Here is a 16,964-nt window from a genome sequence, read left to right on the forward strand (position 1 = left end):
GCCCCGCGCCCGCCCTGCCGGCACCTCCCTGCTCCGGTCGGGATGCTCAGCCCCGGAGGGGAGGGGGAAGGAACATCGTCCCCGCCGCGAATCGGCCCCGCGGGGAAGGGTCGGGTGGGCTGCGGGGGCCGCCCCAGTGCCGGCGGTTCCCGCATCCCCCCTCCACGCAGAGGTGCAGACACGCAGGGGCAGCGCTTCCCCACGCAGCGTGTGACTCGGGGTAGAGGGGGAGGGAATGGGAAATGGGCACCCAGGGGTGTGCGTCAGCCTTCCCCGGGCACGGCATGGCATGGCAGAAGCAATGGCTGGCCAAAAAGGTGGCTGCAAGCGTGCCACGGAGTGGGGGCCTGGGTGTCCCATCACTGCTGGGGCTGCGGACTCCTTCCTCACCCTCCCTGAGGTTCCTCCTCCACCTCGGTGGCAGCGGGTGGCTCAACACCTCACCCGTGAGCTGCTCTGGGTGGTGGTCCTTCGCCCCAAAGTATCCCCAGCATGTGATGCTGTCATTGATGCCATCAACTGCATCACTGTGCTGGAGAGCCATCCCTCGCACGGACACACACCCTGCCAGATCCGATTGCACATCAAGCAAGCAACAAGGTCCAATCGCCCTGCCAAAAAAACCCACTCTGCCTACAGCACTCCCTCCCCCTGTCCGGTCCCAAGAGGAACTCCCCGATGGCTGGGACACCCCAGCTCTGCTGTCCGGGGTTTGTGGTAATCTGGGATCCCGTACCCACAACTTCTTTAGTTCCATCCTACAACTACGCTGCTTTTCCAGCTTCCCGTAATTTGATCGCTCCCTTGGTGCTTTTTGATGTCTCCACCAGAAGCGTGGCTGCTGCACAGACCTTGCGTCTCTTCTGCAGACGGGATGAGTCACCGTGTACACACTGATTAATGTCAAACTCTGCCTCTCCTTTGAGGTATTAATTTTGGATGAAAATTTCTACTTTCCCTTTGCTAAAACATGTGGTGCCTGAGCCTGAGTCGCTGCTCTGGCTGTAGCGATGGACATTAGAACATCAACAAGTGATATGCTGGTGGAAGGGGCAGTGAAGAGGGGAGTGATTAAATCAGATCCGAAGGAGAGGGGTGAGGTAGTCCCAACCGACAGAAAAGCATCCGCTCGTGCTGCGGAAATTTACCTAAGAGCCGGACAAGACAATGTAATTTCGTAGCGGTTAAGTGGCAGGGAGACGCTGCCTGAAGTAATCGGCAGACCTGACTGCTCGAGGAATTATAAATAATCTCGTGTATTAGGACTTGAAGGATCATGTAGGCTAATCTGTTACTGAGAAGGCCAAATGCAAAGACATTTCTGTTTAGCGTAAGATACGCCTAGGAAAGGGAGCTGTGCCTCGGAGACGTGCTGGGCTGCTCAGGGCACCGAGGAGAAAAATCAGGTAACAATTAATTGCAGCATAAACTTGCAGACAGCTGATTCCTAATGAGGAGTCATCTGCAGTGTTTTTGCCTCCGAAATCTTGACCGCCCCTTTCCGTGGTGACAACCCTGCCCTTCCCCTGCTGCAGGTAAAGTCCCAGCGCATGAAACGCCTGCTAGCCCGGCCCCGTTTGTCCCAGGGGCTCCTCCATTCCTTGTGTTATTCTTCTAAAGATGAATATTTGGCTAGGCTTGGGGGGAGGACAGGAATAGTTAAAATGTTTCTGGACGCTGGAGAGCTTTTACCTACCACTTCCGCATGGGAGGAATTTGAGCCACGATTAATTGAGCTTCTGGTTCAGGGGTTTTGATCCCACTGCTAGAGCACTAGCAACAGTGACATATATACTACTTTTCAGATAATTTTAGCACAGATTATACGTAGTTTTACCAGGGCTTGCCATCGGGCAGTGGTTTCTCACAAGCCCTCTTTCCAGCCTTTTCTCCTTGTCTTCCTTTCCTCTGCAGTGATGGCATTAATTGAGGACAGTTTTGGAGCTGGAGGCTTCCAAGCCCTGTTACAAACAGATCCCTTGACACCGGATCAGGCCAAATATTCAGCCACGTCCCTCAGGCTCGGAGGCCAGGCTTGTCCCAAGAGAAGCCTTACAGAAGAGCAGGGACAGGAGCTCTCTGTCACAGCTGCCACAAGAGGTCCCTGCACGCTCGCTGGAGAGCTGGGCAGAGCAGCCCGATCTGATGGGACTCTTCATTCACACCTTATTTGGAGATATTGCCTTTTTCACCCAAATTTCCAGAAGTTTTCCAACAGTCCCCAAACAGCCTCATTTTCTGCAGGGAGGCAGCTCAGTTTGGTGACGGGTCGCTGCCGGTGCCTGGTCCCAGCAGGGCAGGGGACTCCTTCCAGCTGTCAGCGAGGACGTGCCTAGGTCCATCCCATAACAGTGTGGGGACCACAGTTAATCCCATATTCGGGCTTTACAGCAGCAGCTGGGGTGTAAAGAGAGGGTACAGCGGGTTTTTCAATAGCTGGACAGTGGCTTTTTTCTCCCTCTCACAGGTTGGAGTTCCTCTGCAGCACATCTGGGAGAGATAACCCATTTTCCACAATAAGGAGCTGGCAGTTCCTTGATAATCCCCCATATGAATTCTGTCAGATAAACTGCGTCCTCCCCCAGATGCTCCCCACTACTCCTGGACGGGGGTTTGGGTGTGCTTTCCCAGCTCTCCCATCCCTTACACAAGGAGGAGCCCACTCTGCTCCCAAACCTCTCCCAGGGCTCGCTGTAGCCAACAGATGTGGGAGCTTCTGACACGGCAAAGTCCTTCTGGCAAAAGTCATCCTCCTGTTTTTGGAAAGCCTCACTCCCTTAATCTGCCAGGGAGGCATAAAGCCCATCTGTTCATCTAACACCAGACCTGGCTCACACCTAAAATAATTTGAGGAGTCCAAGATCTCGAAACAAATCAAGCAGCTCGGCTTCCAAACTTTAATTAGCCATTGTCTTCATCCCTCTCTAAAGTGTATCACTGCTCTATCTGCTAGGCCATAGAAGTCAGATGATATAGGAATACTTTGCTCTATATATCCACATTTTCATGCAGAAAGTCTGTAACTCCACACGTATGAAAGGTTCTACTGTGCAAAATGCTCATCGGCTATGGCAAAGCACGCCCAGACGTTGCAGAGGTAGCTGTGAAGAGAGCTGAAATCAATGCAAACCCGAGTGTCCACTCCTTCCAGCCAGAAATGCTTTCCTGATGTTGAAGCTGGATATTCTCCAGGTGGAACTGGGGATATACTTGCTGTAGCCACAGGAGACAGGCACATCAGTCTCTGCCAGCGCAGTGAGCAGGAGAAGGGTTTCTGCTAGCACTGACAGCACAGAGAGTTTTTACCACTCTTTTCCCCTGCCCTTAGCTCCATTTCACACACGCAGCTCCTGGATTTAATGCAAGAAACGCCAAAGTGTGCATCACTTAACCACTGACCTCAGGACTTGATCTTCTCCGGCAGAGGAAATCACCACTTGCACTGCAGCCCGTCCATTCACCCTGCTCAAGCCTGCGAGCTCGACCGCCCAAGGGGAAGACTCTTCCCTTCCCCTCCCAGTTGTGACCAGCCCTGCGGGTGTTCTGCCGCCCAGGTGGGTCATCCTTCCTGAGATCATTCCTTGAATAATACGATGTCTCCTGGGAGCTTCACAGCACTGGCATGCTCTGGTACCAGCTGCCAGCTGCTGCCTGGCCAGGCACAGCGCGCTGCCTTCTGCAGCCTGGCATGCGGGAATGCCCCCCGTACCAGAGAGTCAGAGCCACCCAGGCAGAGCCTGCTTCGCCCGCGTGATAAACAACCCCATGGCAGGTTGCTCTGGATGCTCTTGCTTTTGGCCTTCTTCCTTTTTCTTAGTACTGGAAGTCTTTTTTTTTTTTTTTTTTTTTTTCCTCAGGATTTGTCACAAGGGATCTGTAGGAGAAACCTGTGGCAACAGTACAGCATCGCTAAGGATGCTGCGGGCTCAGCTATCTCTCTAGGGCTTGGGCTGGACCAGCTGCCATGATCTGGTTGTGCAAAGGATGCGCTCTCTCCTTCTTGCTCCGGTGGAACAGGTATGCTGTGGGATAAAAACCCCATCCATTGGTAGATTCATTGACTGGCAAAAACCCTTCAAGCACAGCACCACAGGCCATTCCTTATATTTCTCCAGCGCTTTCAGTAGCTGACATGGCCCAAATTTGTCCACTTATTTATCCACTTGTTTATCTGCTGCTATCAGCAAGGTTTCAGGTTCCTTCTTTCCTTGTGGTGAACAGTGAAACGCAGGGCCAGGTGTCTGCCCAGCCTGTATCCCATCTCTCACCATTGCCAGACACGAATGCTTAGGAAGAAAATGTGAAACAGCACCTTGTAAACAAATTCTTACCTTGTAAACAAATTCATGCCTACTAAATATTTCTTTTTCCATGTCTTCTTCCCTTGCGGGATAAACAGTTTTTTCCCTGTTTAGTTCACAGTTCTCAAGCTTAAGTAATTTTGGATGCATATCTATGTGCTTTCTGACTGCATCATGATGTATTTATGACTGCACACTTTTTTTTTTGCAACTCAGAAGGTTCAGAATGAGCCCTGCAAGGTGGAAGCATGTCTCAGCCCCTACACCCACTCCGTCCAGCATCGCACGTTGCTGACCCCACTCGATTCCTCCTGCGTCACAAATACAAGCACAGGAGCTTCCTAACTGCCTCTCCTGCTGCTGCTGGCTCCGCAGCTTGGAACAGGTTAGGTTCCCTCCTGAATTCTCTCGTTATTAATATCACAAACCAAGCTGTTCTGAGAGCGGTGTCCCATTAATCATTTTAGCTCTGCTGCAGTTTTTCACCTCGCTTCCTCTTCCTGTGCCTGAACAGCCTTCAATAACATTCGACTCTGTGGCTAACGCTTGGTTAAAATTCGGCAGGTTTGCTAGGGCAGGGGAGGATCCTGACCTGAGCAAGCTGGGGGCAAGCAAAGGTGGGACAAGGATGTATCCACGCAGCCACAGCTGCACTACGGCATGAAAACACATGCTACACCAGCTGACGGTAGCAGGGACTTGAAGGGAGGAGAGCTACCCCCATTAAATCTTCACCTCTAAACTTGAATTTTCCGGAGTGCTGACAACACTGGAGGGACACAGTAAAAGTGAAGATATCTAATAAAATACAAGGGCAGCTCAGTAGCTCGTGTGAGTCAGCACCAATGTGGGTGGCAGGTCTGGTCAGAGATTTCTGATGCCTACCTGGGCTCTGTTCGCGTTTGAGGGCACTGCTTGCTTTCACTCTTCCTTCCTACGTTTAATCCTGCTGTGTGTTACAAGCAAAGGTCTCAACCACTCTGAGTACCTAGCTCTGGGTTACCTAACAGAAGGCCAAAAGCTGCTTACAGAGCATCTTCCCGAAAATCTGCCTCCAATACCATCCAATTGCCTGAATCCCTCGAGGGCATATTGCGTGTTTCTAGGTGCGTCTCAGAGACGCAGTCATGCAGCATCCCTGCAGCTAACCCAAACCTTCCCTTTCACATCTGATGCCCTTTGCAAATGTCAATCCTTTGCTGTCATCTTTGCCCCCATCAGAGGGGGGGATTTCGCTTCACCTTTCTCCTTTTGCATTTTACATAATCCTTTCCCCTGGTGCTTGGCCGCATCCAGCAGCATTCATTGCCATCCAGCAGCCGAATTAGCTGCTCAGACCCACAGTGCAAACGCCACCGCACAGGACCGGGCTCCACCTGGCTTGTCCCAAAGCCTCCCACAGCTGCACGCCTTTGTACCTGCCACTTTGCCGGCACGCTGAAGCTTTCATCCATAAGCAAACAACGTTTTTCGGCGATTTCTGCTGAGTCAGAGAATGCCTCCGCGAGGGCTGCTGCTTCTCCACGTGGGAACGCGCTTCTGGGGAATAATTACAAAGAGTTTATACAGGGACGTTCAGCAGCCAAATTGCTTCACATTCAGGCGCCTGGCCAGGAAGGCAGAGCCTGAAAGCTACTCTTTGGCGCGGTGAGAAAATACCTCGCACCTGCGCCCATCATGGGTGTGCGTCGCCCGTGGGCTAAGATCACTCCTCACACAGCAGCAGCCCAGCACCGAAAGGCGTGCTCACGGCTTGGCGGGTCTGACGAAGTGAGCTGCTTCACAAATAAGCCAGCTTGCACTTACCGAGCATCCCTGTGCATGCCCTTTTCTCCGGATCATGCCCACCGAAGGATTTTTATCCCCCCCCCTCCCCGTATTTGGGAACGTGCTGCACCCCAGAAAGCCAGTCCCTGTGAGGCTCCAGTTCTGCAAGGGAGATGATGGACGCACACTGCTAGTAACTTCCCCCCCGCTAAATTTTAAGGCATATTTTAAGGTTGTGAAACATACTGACTGTGAAATAGAGATAAGAACTGGAGTAGACACAAACAGCGTAGGCGTTACTCCCGTTTTTATGCAACTCCCACTCTGTTGCAAAAATAGTACAGCAAGGAGCATGCTGCTCTGTGCTATCCTTCAGGGACCAAACGATGATTGGACCATGTGCCTGGACATCGGCGGACTGAATCAGAAGCAGAGCTGGGATCTAAGCCACGTGCAGAGGTGCTGAATGCTTCGTGTTCCTTAAAAATCAATGGAGAGAGATATCTTACAAAAAGATCAAATTATATAATTTTAGATGTTATAGAAATATATAAAAAGTAGTGATATCGTTCCAAAGTGCTGCAAAAACACATTGCACTGAGCTACAGCGCTTTCCATCAAGAAAAGGGGCAATGGGAAGATGCAGTGGGGTGTCACTGCATCCACTCAAGTTTCTGTTCACATTGCACATGACGTACCCAGTGTTTAGACCACACCTGAGCCATAATTCCTATGTGCCCTTAATTGTTTTGCAATTCTAAACCCAAGGAAAATACACTTAACTAGGTACAGACCAGTTGCAGAAATCAGATAAGACGCGCTGGCAGGCGGCCGCTTCCAGGAGATGCGTCTCCTGATGGATGGGGACATTGTGCAATGCGGGGAGAGCATCACCCAGCCGTGGGCTGGTGGCAGGGAGAGCATTTGCTGTAAGAGGCGAGGGTGTCACCTCAGCAGAGGAGAAAATCACAGACGGTGGTGGCGGTGGCTTTCTGAGCTGGGGGACGGGTGCCGGAGCCTCCCACGACAGGACAAGGTGAGTACCCACCAATGCTTCTCCTAAGGGACCCAGGAACGGGGCAGTATTGTGGTGGGGATTTGCAGGAGCAAGTCACCACCCTGCACTGAAACCTGCCTCAAAAGACCCTCATTTGCTCCATTTCTTGCCATTTTTTGTCCAAAATGGAGAGGAAGGTTTCTAAGCAGCCTCTCAGCTAAGGCAGGGACACTGCTAAAGACCAAGGTTTTGGGGTCTTTTCTAACCCAGGAGGCATTTTGGGCAGGAATTACTGCTTTCATGGCAATTAGTGCAAATATCTCTGCACAAATGTTGGCGAGGTTTCAGAGAGGCTGAAGTGGCTCTTCAGACCCTGATTTGGGGGAGCTGCGGGGTACGGCAGCAGCATGTCACCATAAATAATTGTATTTATTTGCAACATGACTGTCATAAATCATGTTTGCTGGCTCACCTTGCGCTGCAGTTGGGTTTAATGGGACATGGGGATGAAGACAAAAAAGTGGGTTAATCCGGAGGAAAAAAGGGCAGAGGAGTGGGCTTGGAGCTTGGAGACAAAGTTGAAAAAGTGGGGAAATGTGCGTTTTGCACCAGTTGTGGTTTTTTTTTTTCCTGTGGTATCGGGAGCTTGGGTCCCCTCGAGCACATGGCACTGACCTGCTTCCAGTTGGGGTGGTGATGGCCCTATATTTTGGGGTGGGATTTTGCAGTGACGGCACAAGGGTGCACAGGGAGAACCAGCATCCGTGGCGGACAACACCTCCCTCTGCTCATCTGCAGCCACCAGCATGGACGGTGATGACACCATCACCGCTGAGGTCTGCAAGGAGGACGACATTGGGGATGGACAGTGAGTACCTGGTGTGGGGCGTGTTGGGGCCTGGGCCACCGCCACGAGGCCTTGCAGCTAGCAGGGGTGGTGTCGCCATGGCAACAGCCGCCATATTGGTGGCCGCCATGTTGGCAGCCGCCATGTTGTTGGTTGAGGGAGCAGTATGTCAGCTGGGAGGCACTGAGCCTCGGCTCCCTGGGGCACCCATCTCTCCACCTCTCCTGCAGGCTCTGGGAGGTGATGGTGGCTGGCTACCCGGTGCTGCTGGTGAGGAACAGGAAGGAGTTCAGTGCCCTGGGCAGCAAATGCCCTCACTATGGCGCCCCGCTCAGCAAAGGTAACCCTGGTGCTGGGCAGGGGGAACAGCCATGTCAGGGAGGTCAGCTCTCACTGCTCAGTTGTGGGGGGCTTTTCTATTACAGGAGTCTTGAAAGGGGAGAGGCTGCGCTGCCCCTGGCACGGCGCCTGCTTTAACATCAAAACTGGAGACATCGAGGAATACCCTTCTCTGGACTGCCTTCCCTGCTTTAAGGTGACTTCTTGTCTCTTCCTTCTCCCAGCTTGGGCAATGTCCTCCATACCGCTCGCATTCATTTGCTCCCACAAGCTCCATGTTCCCAACACCAACTGAAAGGATCCTGCCCTGGCCACGGCTCTGTGGTCCAGGTCACACAGAGCTACACATGGGATGATTTCTTGGGGTCACATAACTCCCTGTCCTCAAGCTCCTTTCAGTCAAAAGTAATGTCATGCATCCTGGTGCATATCGCAGCCAGCACAGATCTTTTGGAAAGAGTAAAAGGATTTACCCCTCTTCCTGAATGTCCTTGGGATGGGGAGAAAAGCTCATGAGCTCCTCAGCATCATTTGGCACCCAAGATACACTCTTGATGTATCAGAGACAGCTGGCCCACTGGACCAGACCTTCTTAGGAAAGCTCTGACCACAACCTCATGAATGCAGCACTTAAATGCACTCTCCTTTCACTCCTGCAGGTAACAGTGAAAGACGGAAAGGTGTTTGTTACAGCAAAAAAGAAGGTATTGACCTTACCTGCTGTCACTAAGCACAAGCAGCACCTTGGGCTAAGCATGATTTCAGCATTTCTTGCTTACTTTCTTCTAGGATCTTGAAAACAGCCGGAGGGTAAAGGACACAAGCAAGCGATGCCCTCTCAACCAGAGCACGATGCTGCTTTTGGGGGGAGGTCAGTGAAGCGGTCTGTACTGTGCCCTGCCCACAGACGCTGTGAGCTGCCACTCTCTTCTCCAGGGAGGACTTGCCTTCTCTCTCCTACTCCATAGTGACGTGTAGGAGGGCTGAGACGAGCATCTCTCGTAGGTGTGGCTGCCCTGCTGTGTGCAGAAACACTTCGCCAAGAGGGCTTTACTGGCAGGATCATCATGGCCACCAAAGAGAAACATGTTCCATATGACAAGTCCAAACTTAGCAAGGTTTGTATGTGAGAAGGGCAGGACTGTGCCTGGGTGCTACATGTGAATTAGCGACATGGCCAACACTCAGGACCAGACTGAGCAATTGAGTGAGCCATTCTGGCAAAGCGTAAGGAGTACTGAGGCACGCACAAGGAAAAGGGGTATAATTTCCAGCTAACATCTCACTACTTCCTCCCAGAAAGTCTTTGATCAGAGTCCACCACAAGCTAATAGTTTTATCCCCTTTCACAGAGTTCTTCCCACTAGAGTTTCAGTTGATGGGTTTTTCTGAAGGGGCACAAAAAGGTGATGGGGATGGGGCAGTGCGGGGAGCTGTGATTTATTAATGCAGAATTTGCCTCTTATGAAGACTTACTTCCCAGTAAACACTACAAAAGTATACCTGTCTGTAAGAAGTGCTTTATTTCACACTTCTGTTTTGTTTCCAGGAAATGAACTTGAAAGCTGAGGACTTTTATCTGAGGAAACCTGAATTCCTCGATGCTCACGGTATAGAGCTCTGGACAGAGAAAGAGGTACAAGAGCAGCTGAGCTCAGTCCTCAATGGGTGGTCCTGTTCCTGCCATGGGGAGGGGATGCCCACACCTACGGGCATAGCTCTACATTTATAGGAATTAGGGCTCTGCGTTATCTCGTGGGACAGCGCTCTAAGGCCAAGTGCTAGGGACAATGTGCGTGCCTTGGGTGTAACACTGACCCGTGCTACCCATGGACAGATGTGCCCATCACATGCAAAGAGGGCGGCCCTTGAAACTAGCCTTCTGCACAGCCCTTAGAGGAACCCAGGTTTGCTGCTATCATACTTAGTGTTCCTAAAGCCTAAGACCTGTAGGAAATGAGAAAGGTGACCCCAGCATTTCTCATCTCACCTGAATGTCCAGAAATAGATCACGCAGTCACAGGCAAGCAGAGCAGATTGATGTGGTAGGACACGAGTGGACCAGAGGTACCTGTCTAATCTTTGCCTCCTTTCTCCTACAGGCAGTGTCGGTGGATTTCCAGAAGCAGAAGGTCTGCTTCATGGACGGGTCCTCGCAGAAGTACAATCAGCTGCTCATTGCAACAGGCAGCCAGTGAGTGCATAAAGTGTTTACCCACACGCAAAATTTTAGACAGGACGAGAGGGCTTGGCGGTCTTCTAGAGGCATGTGGGAGGGAGGTGTTAGGAGATGAAATAAAAGGACAGGATGGGATGACACAGCCAAGAGATTGCACAGGTTTGTGCTCCCACCCTCATTCTTTCTGTTTAATTTCTAATCATGAGGCATATCTGGATTCTCTCTCTTTCAGCTCCAGTTCCCTCAAAGTCCCAGGTGCAGACCTGCAGAACGTGTTCATTCTCCAAACCCCAGAAGACTCTAGCAAGATCTTAGAGCTGGCAACTGGCAGGAATCTGGTGATCATAGGAGCTTCGTTCATAGGTACCAGGCTGCAGTGGGTATCAACTCTTCAGTGATAGCCTTGAAACCCACTTCTGCTGCATGTGCAGATTCACTATGGGCCCTCGGGGAAGGGATGTTCATTCACTGCCTGGCTGGGTTCCTCCCCAGAGCCCTAAGGCTGGTGGGGTACGCGTTACGCAGCACGGGCTCTCTCTTTCCTCTGATACACTTCGAGAGCTATAAACAGCTCCTTGACATGGACAGAGCAAAATGTGCCTTATGAAAATGTCACTGTGCTTCAGAGGAGCTGGACTCCCCAGAAGTATTGGGAAAGTGAGGGAGTAAGGCACGAAAAAGGAGCTGTTCTGTACACAACCAGGAGCTGTTGTTTGCATTTCCTAATATCCAGGTCCATAGTGCATGAGAACAAAGAACGGGGGCAGCTAAATACCTCGGCCCAGAAATGCATAGAAGAGCAGTTAAGCACTGGCACTACATCAGATTTGTTCTTCTCACCTGGAAGGGGAAAAGGTTTCCAAGGAAGAGGGTGCAGGTTCATGCTTGCAGCAGGCTTACCTTGGGCATGCCTTTCCCTTGCAGGAATGGAGATAGCTGCCTTCCTCTCAGACAAGGCTGGTGCCATCTCAGTGGTGGAAAAAGAGGAGTTCCCTTTCCAGCATGTGTTGGGTCCTGAGGTTGGAGGTGTCGCCATGAAGGTTAGGAAAACCTGGTACTAATTTCTAGGATGGAGAACACGTGCTGTCCAAGCAGCCCTGTGATCTGCAACAGCCCAGGAAATCCAGCCCCTGCGCTGAGTCAGAACCCTGCGTGCCCAGCCACCTTGCTCACTTCCAGCTCGCTGAAGGAGCTCTGCACACTTGGCTGGTCCCAACCTCCCTCACACACACGTCACGCTCCCCAGCTCAGCTTCATCCCCAAGCCCTGCTTCGTCCTAGACCCACCTCACGCCACCAGTCCTGACCAGGACGGCAGAACGAAGCCGGGCTTCTGGGCACCCTGCGTCAGCTAGGGACACAAACGAAACCTCTCTGCAGCCTGGAGCAGCAGCTAAGCTGCCTGCCTGGGTTTTGGCTGGGTACGGCTGTTTTTACAGCAGTACAGCCTGGAATTTCCTAGTGAATACTCAAGCCAGCTTCCTCTTCCTTTTCAGATGCTGCAAAATAAAGGGGTGAAGTTTTACATGAAAACAGAACTCTGTGAGCTGAAAGGAGAGGATGGAAAGGTCAGTCATGCCATTGTGATCACTGAACTGCTAATTTTAGGGGAAAACCCCCAAACTGAAGTATAACCCAGTGCCCACATCTAGGCTTTCCTCTCCCACGGCTAAACCTTCACATTTATTTTCATTGAGGGCAGCTCTGGGCTCAAAGGGCACCAGTATGTGTTCACATCTCAGGGACAACAGCATGATTTTCTCTTACATTCCTGGCAACACACATTAGTTGGACAAGGTGATCTGAACCTGGGGAAGAAAAAAGACAGCAAAGAATGAGGCAGCAGGGAGGCTGCAGGAATTAGGACAGAGTTTTTAACCCTTTGTTAACAATTCTTGTTTCTTTCTTAGGTCACAGAGGCTGTTCTTTCTGGTGGAGAGAAACTACCTGCAGCTGTGGTAGTGGTGGGAATAGGTAAGAGACCCCATTTGGGAGAGGGAGGTGGCTTTGGGGGAGACAAGAGCCAGCAAACCCAGAGCATCCCAGTGCATTCCTAGGACGCTATTCCCTGCAGTTTCTTTCCCACTCTGTTACGATCCAACCCTACATCTTGGTCCTAACCACCTGGAGAAAGTCAGCAGCCCACGAGCAACGGCAGGAGGAAAGGAGCAACTCAGGCTCTCAGTATGACTTTGGCACGCTCGCTGAGCTCCGTAGGTCACTGCTGTGTTATCAGAGCATGCCTTGTTCTGGGCCCTGGTTTTATTGCCCTTGGATTAGCTCAGCACCAGCCCGAGCACCGGTCACTGCTGCCAGCTGTTCTGCTCCAAGCAGGATGAACAGACACCACGGACACGTGCTTGCTGTAGGGCCGAGGTCAAGTTTCCTCCCTGCCTTTGCAGAGCTTTACCACATTCGTCCTTGCTCCTCTCCCTGCAGGGGTGTTCCCCAACTCAGCATTTCTGAAGGGCACTTCCATCGCCAGAGATGACAGCGGTGCCATCCTGGTGGATCTGGTAAGTGCCAGCTGAGTATCCCTGGTCCGTACCCAGTTCCATCCCTCTTGTCATTACACTAATTGCTTATTGTCCCATTAGCACATGCAAACCAACATCCCAAATGTCTTCGCTGCGGGGGATGTGGTCTCCTTTCCTGTAGCGCTGCTCAACGGAGACCGGACCAGCATCCATCACCAACAGGTGGCCGAGGCCCACGGTGAGACAGCACAGCCACCTCACTTTCCAGCTGCCCTCGGAGATGGGCATCGAGGGAACGGGACAGAAGGGACAGCAGGATAACAAGAGGCAGGGGGCACTTTGAGAACCTACAAGAAAGGTATTTCCTCTCTTGGTTCATCACAGGTCACATTGCTGCCTTAAACATGCTGAAGAAAGACAAGGAGTTGCACACTGTCCCCTTCTTCTGGACCACGATGCTTGGGAAAAGCATCCGCTACGCAGGTAGGAAAGGGCAGAGAGATGGAAACAGCCAAACCGCTGACCAGCCCAACTGCTCATCCCCCAGCTGGTTCTGGGGCTTGTAAACACACAGCAGTTGCAGAGTTTAGCTGAAGCAGCTCAAGTTGGTTGGACTCAATGGTCTTAAAGGTCCCTTCCAACCTAGATGATTCTATGATTCTAAGTTTTGGACTGGCTGCTGTGGTGGGTTTGTGAACCCTGTTTCTGAGCTCTGGGCCTGCAGGTTGCCCAGAGCTCTTGTTCTTTGATGATCTCCAGTGGCTGAGAGGTCATGAAGGAGGAAAAACTTCCCTCTCCATGCCAAGGAGAGGCTCAGGGTCACGACACAGTCCAGCAGCTCTGGGTCAGTTCTGCTTGTCCAGGATTTCCATACCTGCTCCTCATCCTTGTCCCAGCCCTGACCGCAGCCAGTCACTGTCCCCTCCGCCCCTCCCTGCGATGGCACTGAGGTGGGATGGGTGGCAGCTGCCGGACCAGGGCTCTTTGAGCAGGCTGCGATGCTCTCTCTCGCAGGCTGCGGGAAGGGATACACGGACACTGTTGTGAAGGGCAGCCTGGAGCAACAGAAGTTCCTGATCTTTTATATCAGGTGAGTGACTGCGAGGCCGGTCTGTGCCCTGACACAGCAGCGCCCTGGGAACAGGGCACAGTCCTCTCCCTTACAGCTCGCAGAGCTCCCGCAGAAGCTCCACATCACCTCCCATGGCTGCACGCTGCAGGCAGCTGCTGGCTGCAGAACCAGCAGCGAGATGGTTTCAGAGAAAACCAAAGCAGGGCAGGGAAGGAGAAGAGGATGAGCTTCAGCGAAGACACCAGCTGGGCAGGGAGCCTGGGACACATCTCCTCTCCCTCTGCCCCACTGCTCCCAGGCTCGATGCCCAGCTCCCAGCAGTGCCAGGCAATCTGCTGCCAGTCCCCGTGCACCCTGCAGTACCAGCAACCCTGCCCTGAGCCCTCCAAAATACAGCTGGCCTCCAGCCAGGGTGCCACGGGGATGCTGCCGTGCTGAGTTATGTACACTGGAGAGATCCACATTCTTCCGCTTTCCCTTTCAGGGACGGCTTCGTGACTGCAGCTGCCAGCCTGAACTGTGACCCCATGGTGTCTCTGATTGCAGAAGTTTTATGCTCAGGGAAACAAATCTCTAAAGAAGAAGCAGAGTAAGTGACACCCTGACCGAGCTGGTGGGCGGCTCTGTGCCACGTTCCCCATGCCAGCACAGCCCACTGAGAGACACAAAGTTGAGATGATTTACTGCAAATCCCCACCGTACCTCTTGCTTGCAGGGCCTGCGACATCGGCAATATACCCTCGCTGGCAGAAACCTAAGCTCGGTACATGCCCTGCTGTGAGGGGCACAGAGTCAACCAAGTGTTAACAGCTCCACATCCTCCCGTCCTGGCAGAAGAGAAATAAAAACATGAGCAAAGCTGAACCCGACGCCTGCATTTTGTGTTTGCAGACAGCCCTTGGCTGCTCGCTTGCGTGCTGGGGCAAAGCGAAGCAGCGCTTTCCCCTCTCTTAGAGATGGGGATCTGCTGGGCTGGAGAAGAGGAGGATGCCCACGTCCTGGAGCTCAGCTGAGCAGGCAGAAGCAGCCACATGTTCGCAGATCCACCAACCCCTCCTGCTCCTCTCGCTGGCTGTCGGCAGGGAGCTTTCATTCAGCACACCGGTCACGCTGACCTTCTGCTTTGCAAAAGCATATTTTCCCAGCAAGGGGAGCTGTGACCGAGGCAAGCTGCTCTCCCAGCTGGGAACTAGACAGTCTGCATGCAGGAACTCGCACGAAATACCCTACTCCTAAGGACAGAGTGCTGCCATCCGACCTCTGAGCGAGCAGCACCTGCTGGCTTTGCTACAGCCACTTTGAATATTGCATTAGCTGCCGCAGCGAGCGCTTCCCACCCGCTGTCAGCAGCCAGCCTCCGGCAGAGAAATCCCAGCCCCAGTCAGCGTCCCCTCTCCTGCTGTGTCCCTGCACGCTGGATGCTTCGAGGAGGAGGCCCGATGCTGCAGGAAACGCAGCCTCGATGCTAGAGGAAAGAGTTATTCGATTTTTGCAAGGCAACAGCGAGCAAAGCTGTGCTTTTTACAGGAAACACTGCACTTACTCACCGGTCACATGGGGCTTTGCAGGAGGAAGGGTAAGCCCCGAGAGCTGGGCAAGTTCCCGCAGAGACACTTACTTTTGTCAGCCTAAACCCCCTCTGCTTTTACCTTAAATGGGGGCTAGCCAGAGCCTGAGACTTGTTTGCTCAGCAGATGAGGTACTGCAATGCTGATTTTGTGTTAAACACACAAACTTGCACTCTGGCACCTTCTCACCTATGAATTGGACCTGAAATACGGAGTTTTACATTTCCTGACCCCAGGGATTTGGTTCTGCTGCTCTCTGAAATAGCCACATCTTACCAAGAAAAAAAAAGCTGGTTGTTGGCAGAGCAGGTCAGTCCTTCATGATGACGGGAGGAAGCAGCAAATCTAAGCGTTACCCGTACACTGAGGCACGCAAGGGCGGAGGTGCTGGTGGCCAGAGCGCACAGCTCTCCTCCATATCAAGCAGCAACAACACTGCGCTGCGACGTATGGGAGGAGGAGCATGGCCTGGGAGCTGCTCCTCCTTGCCCTCGGGCATCCTGCACACCCCCCCCCACGATTTTTTGCCCCCTCGGTACACCCCAGGGCTAGTTGAGCGCTAAGCAAGCGCCAGCTATTTTGTATGGACTTGCAGGAGGGCAGCTGTGGTGGAAGAGACCAGCTCTGCCTCAAGCTGTAGGTGTTCATCCGTGGTCCTTTCTGCTCAGAGAGCAGTGCAAGGCAGTTCAGCAGCCCCGCTCGCTCTGGGTGATGATGACCCCAAAGAAACTCAGCTTCTTGTAGCCATCAGCAAGCACACACCGAGCAGAAGGAAGGACCTCAGGACAATAGATTTGCTCCCCTTCTACCGCTTAATGGACACCAGGTCCCTTTCTGCATGTCACCGGGTGCCAAAATTTGGTAGCAGCCTTGGGCGGCTGGAGCCTGGACAGGCTGATTTAGTTGAAATTGTGCAGACTTATTTCAGCACAGGGCCATTCCTCCCTGCCCGCCCTCAGAGCTGGAACGAGCCTCGATCTTCCTGGCAGGCCCCGAGCAGCAGCACCCAGACACTCCTCTGCTTCCCAAGGCCAAGGCAGCCTGGGAGCTGGTGATTGCAGCAGCCCCGTGCGAGAGACACCTCCGGGGGCGCAGAAACTCCCAATAGCCCTCGCTGGGTCCACACGGAGACATTTCACCCTGCCCTGAGCCATAGGAGAGCTATACAGCTCCTCTCTCACCCGGTGCAAGGCAGGAGGGTCTCCATTGAAAGTCTCCTTTGGGGCAGTCTTCTGCTTCTGTCCAACACCGAGGCAGAGCCTGGACCACGGAGGAGCCCAGCAAGGTTCACCTGAACCCCTCTCGGCAGTGCTGGCTCCAAATACCTGGAATCCTGGCGCTGCCCCAGGGCCGGCCACAGATAGGGCTGCTCGGCTTTGCAGGACAGTGGTTCCTGGAACAGGCTTCTGGATCCGTGC

The 16,964-nt window shown here is 52.8% G+C and overlaps 2 protein-coding genes across 2 annotated transcripts in view; one reads left to right on the plus strand and one right to left on the minus strand.

The window, feature by feature from the left end:
• The window catches only part of TLCD2 (TLC domain containing 2), a 9,788-nt gene extending 3,811 nt beyond the window's left edge, over window positions 1–5,977 (minus strand). The window contains exons 1-2 of the mRNA XM_009885221.1: window positions 5,968–5,977; window positions 5,720–5,840 (exon numbers count right to left, since the gene is read on the minus strand). Coding sequence (XP_009883523.1) covers window positions 5,720–5,840; window positions 5,968–5,977 — 131 coding nt within the window. The remainder of the gene's footprint in view (window positions 1–5,719; window positions 5,841–5,967) is intronic.
• A 1,894-nt stretch (window positions 5,978–7,871) lies between these two features.
• The window catches only part of LOC104286611 (apoptosis-inducing factor 3-like), a 10,715-nt gene continuing 1,622 nt past the window's right edge, over window positions 7,872–16,964 (plus strand). Inside the window, exons 1-17 of the mRNA XM_009885222.1 lie at window positions 7,872–7,933; window positions 8,143–8,252; window positions 8,338–8,447; window positions 8,911–8,955; window positions 9,041–9,122; window positions 9,257–9,369; window positions 9,801–9,887; window positions 10,354–10,445; window positions 10,663–10,793; window positions 11,355–11,470; window positions 11,926–11,997; window positions 12,340–12,403; window positions 12,869–12,945; window positions 13,027–13,144; window positions 13,291–13,389; window positions 13,921–13,996; window positions 14,463–14,562. Coding sequence (XP_009883524.1) covers window positions 7,872–7,933; window positions 8,143–8,252; window positions 8,338–8,447; window positions 8,911–8,955; window positions 9,041–9,122; window positions 9,257–9,369; window positions 9,801–9,887; window positions 10,354–10,445; window positions 10,663–10,793; window positions 11,355–11,470; window positions 11,926–11,997; window positions 12,340–12,403; window positions 12,869–12,945; window positions 13,027–13,144; window positions 13,291–13,389; window positions 13,921–13,996; window positions 14,463–14,562 — 1,554 coding nt within the window. The remainder of the gene's footprint in view (window positions 7,934–8,142; window positions 8,253–8,337; window positions 8,448–8,910; window positions 8,956–9,040; window positions 9,123–9,256; window positions 9,370–9,800; window positions 9,888–10,353; window positions 10,446–10,662; window positions 10,794–11,354; window positions 11,471–11,925; window positions 11,998–12,339; window positions 12,404–12,868; window positions 12,946–13,026; window positions 13,145–13,290; window positions 13,390–13,920; window positions 13,997–14,462; window positions 14,563–16,964) is intronic.

Source organism: Charadrius vociferus, unplaced genomic scaffold (genome assembly GCF_000708025.1).
Source record: "Charadrius vociferus isolate BGI_N301 unplaced genomic scaffold, ASM70802v2 scaffold54, whole genome shotgun sequence".
NCBI lineage: Eukaryota > Metazoa > Chordata > Aves > Charadriiformes > Charadriidae > Charadrius > Charadrius vociferus.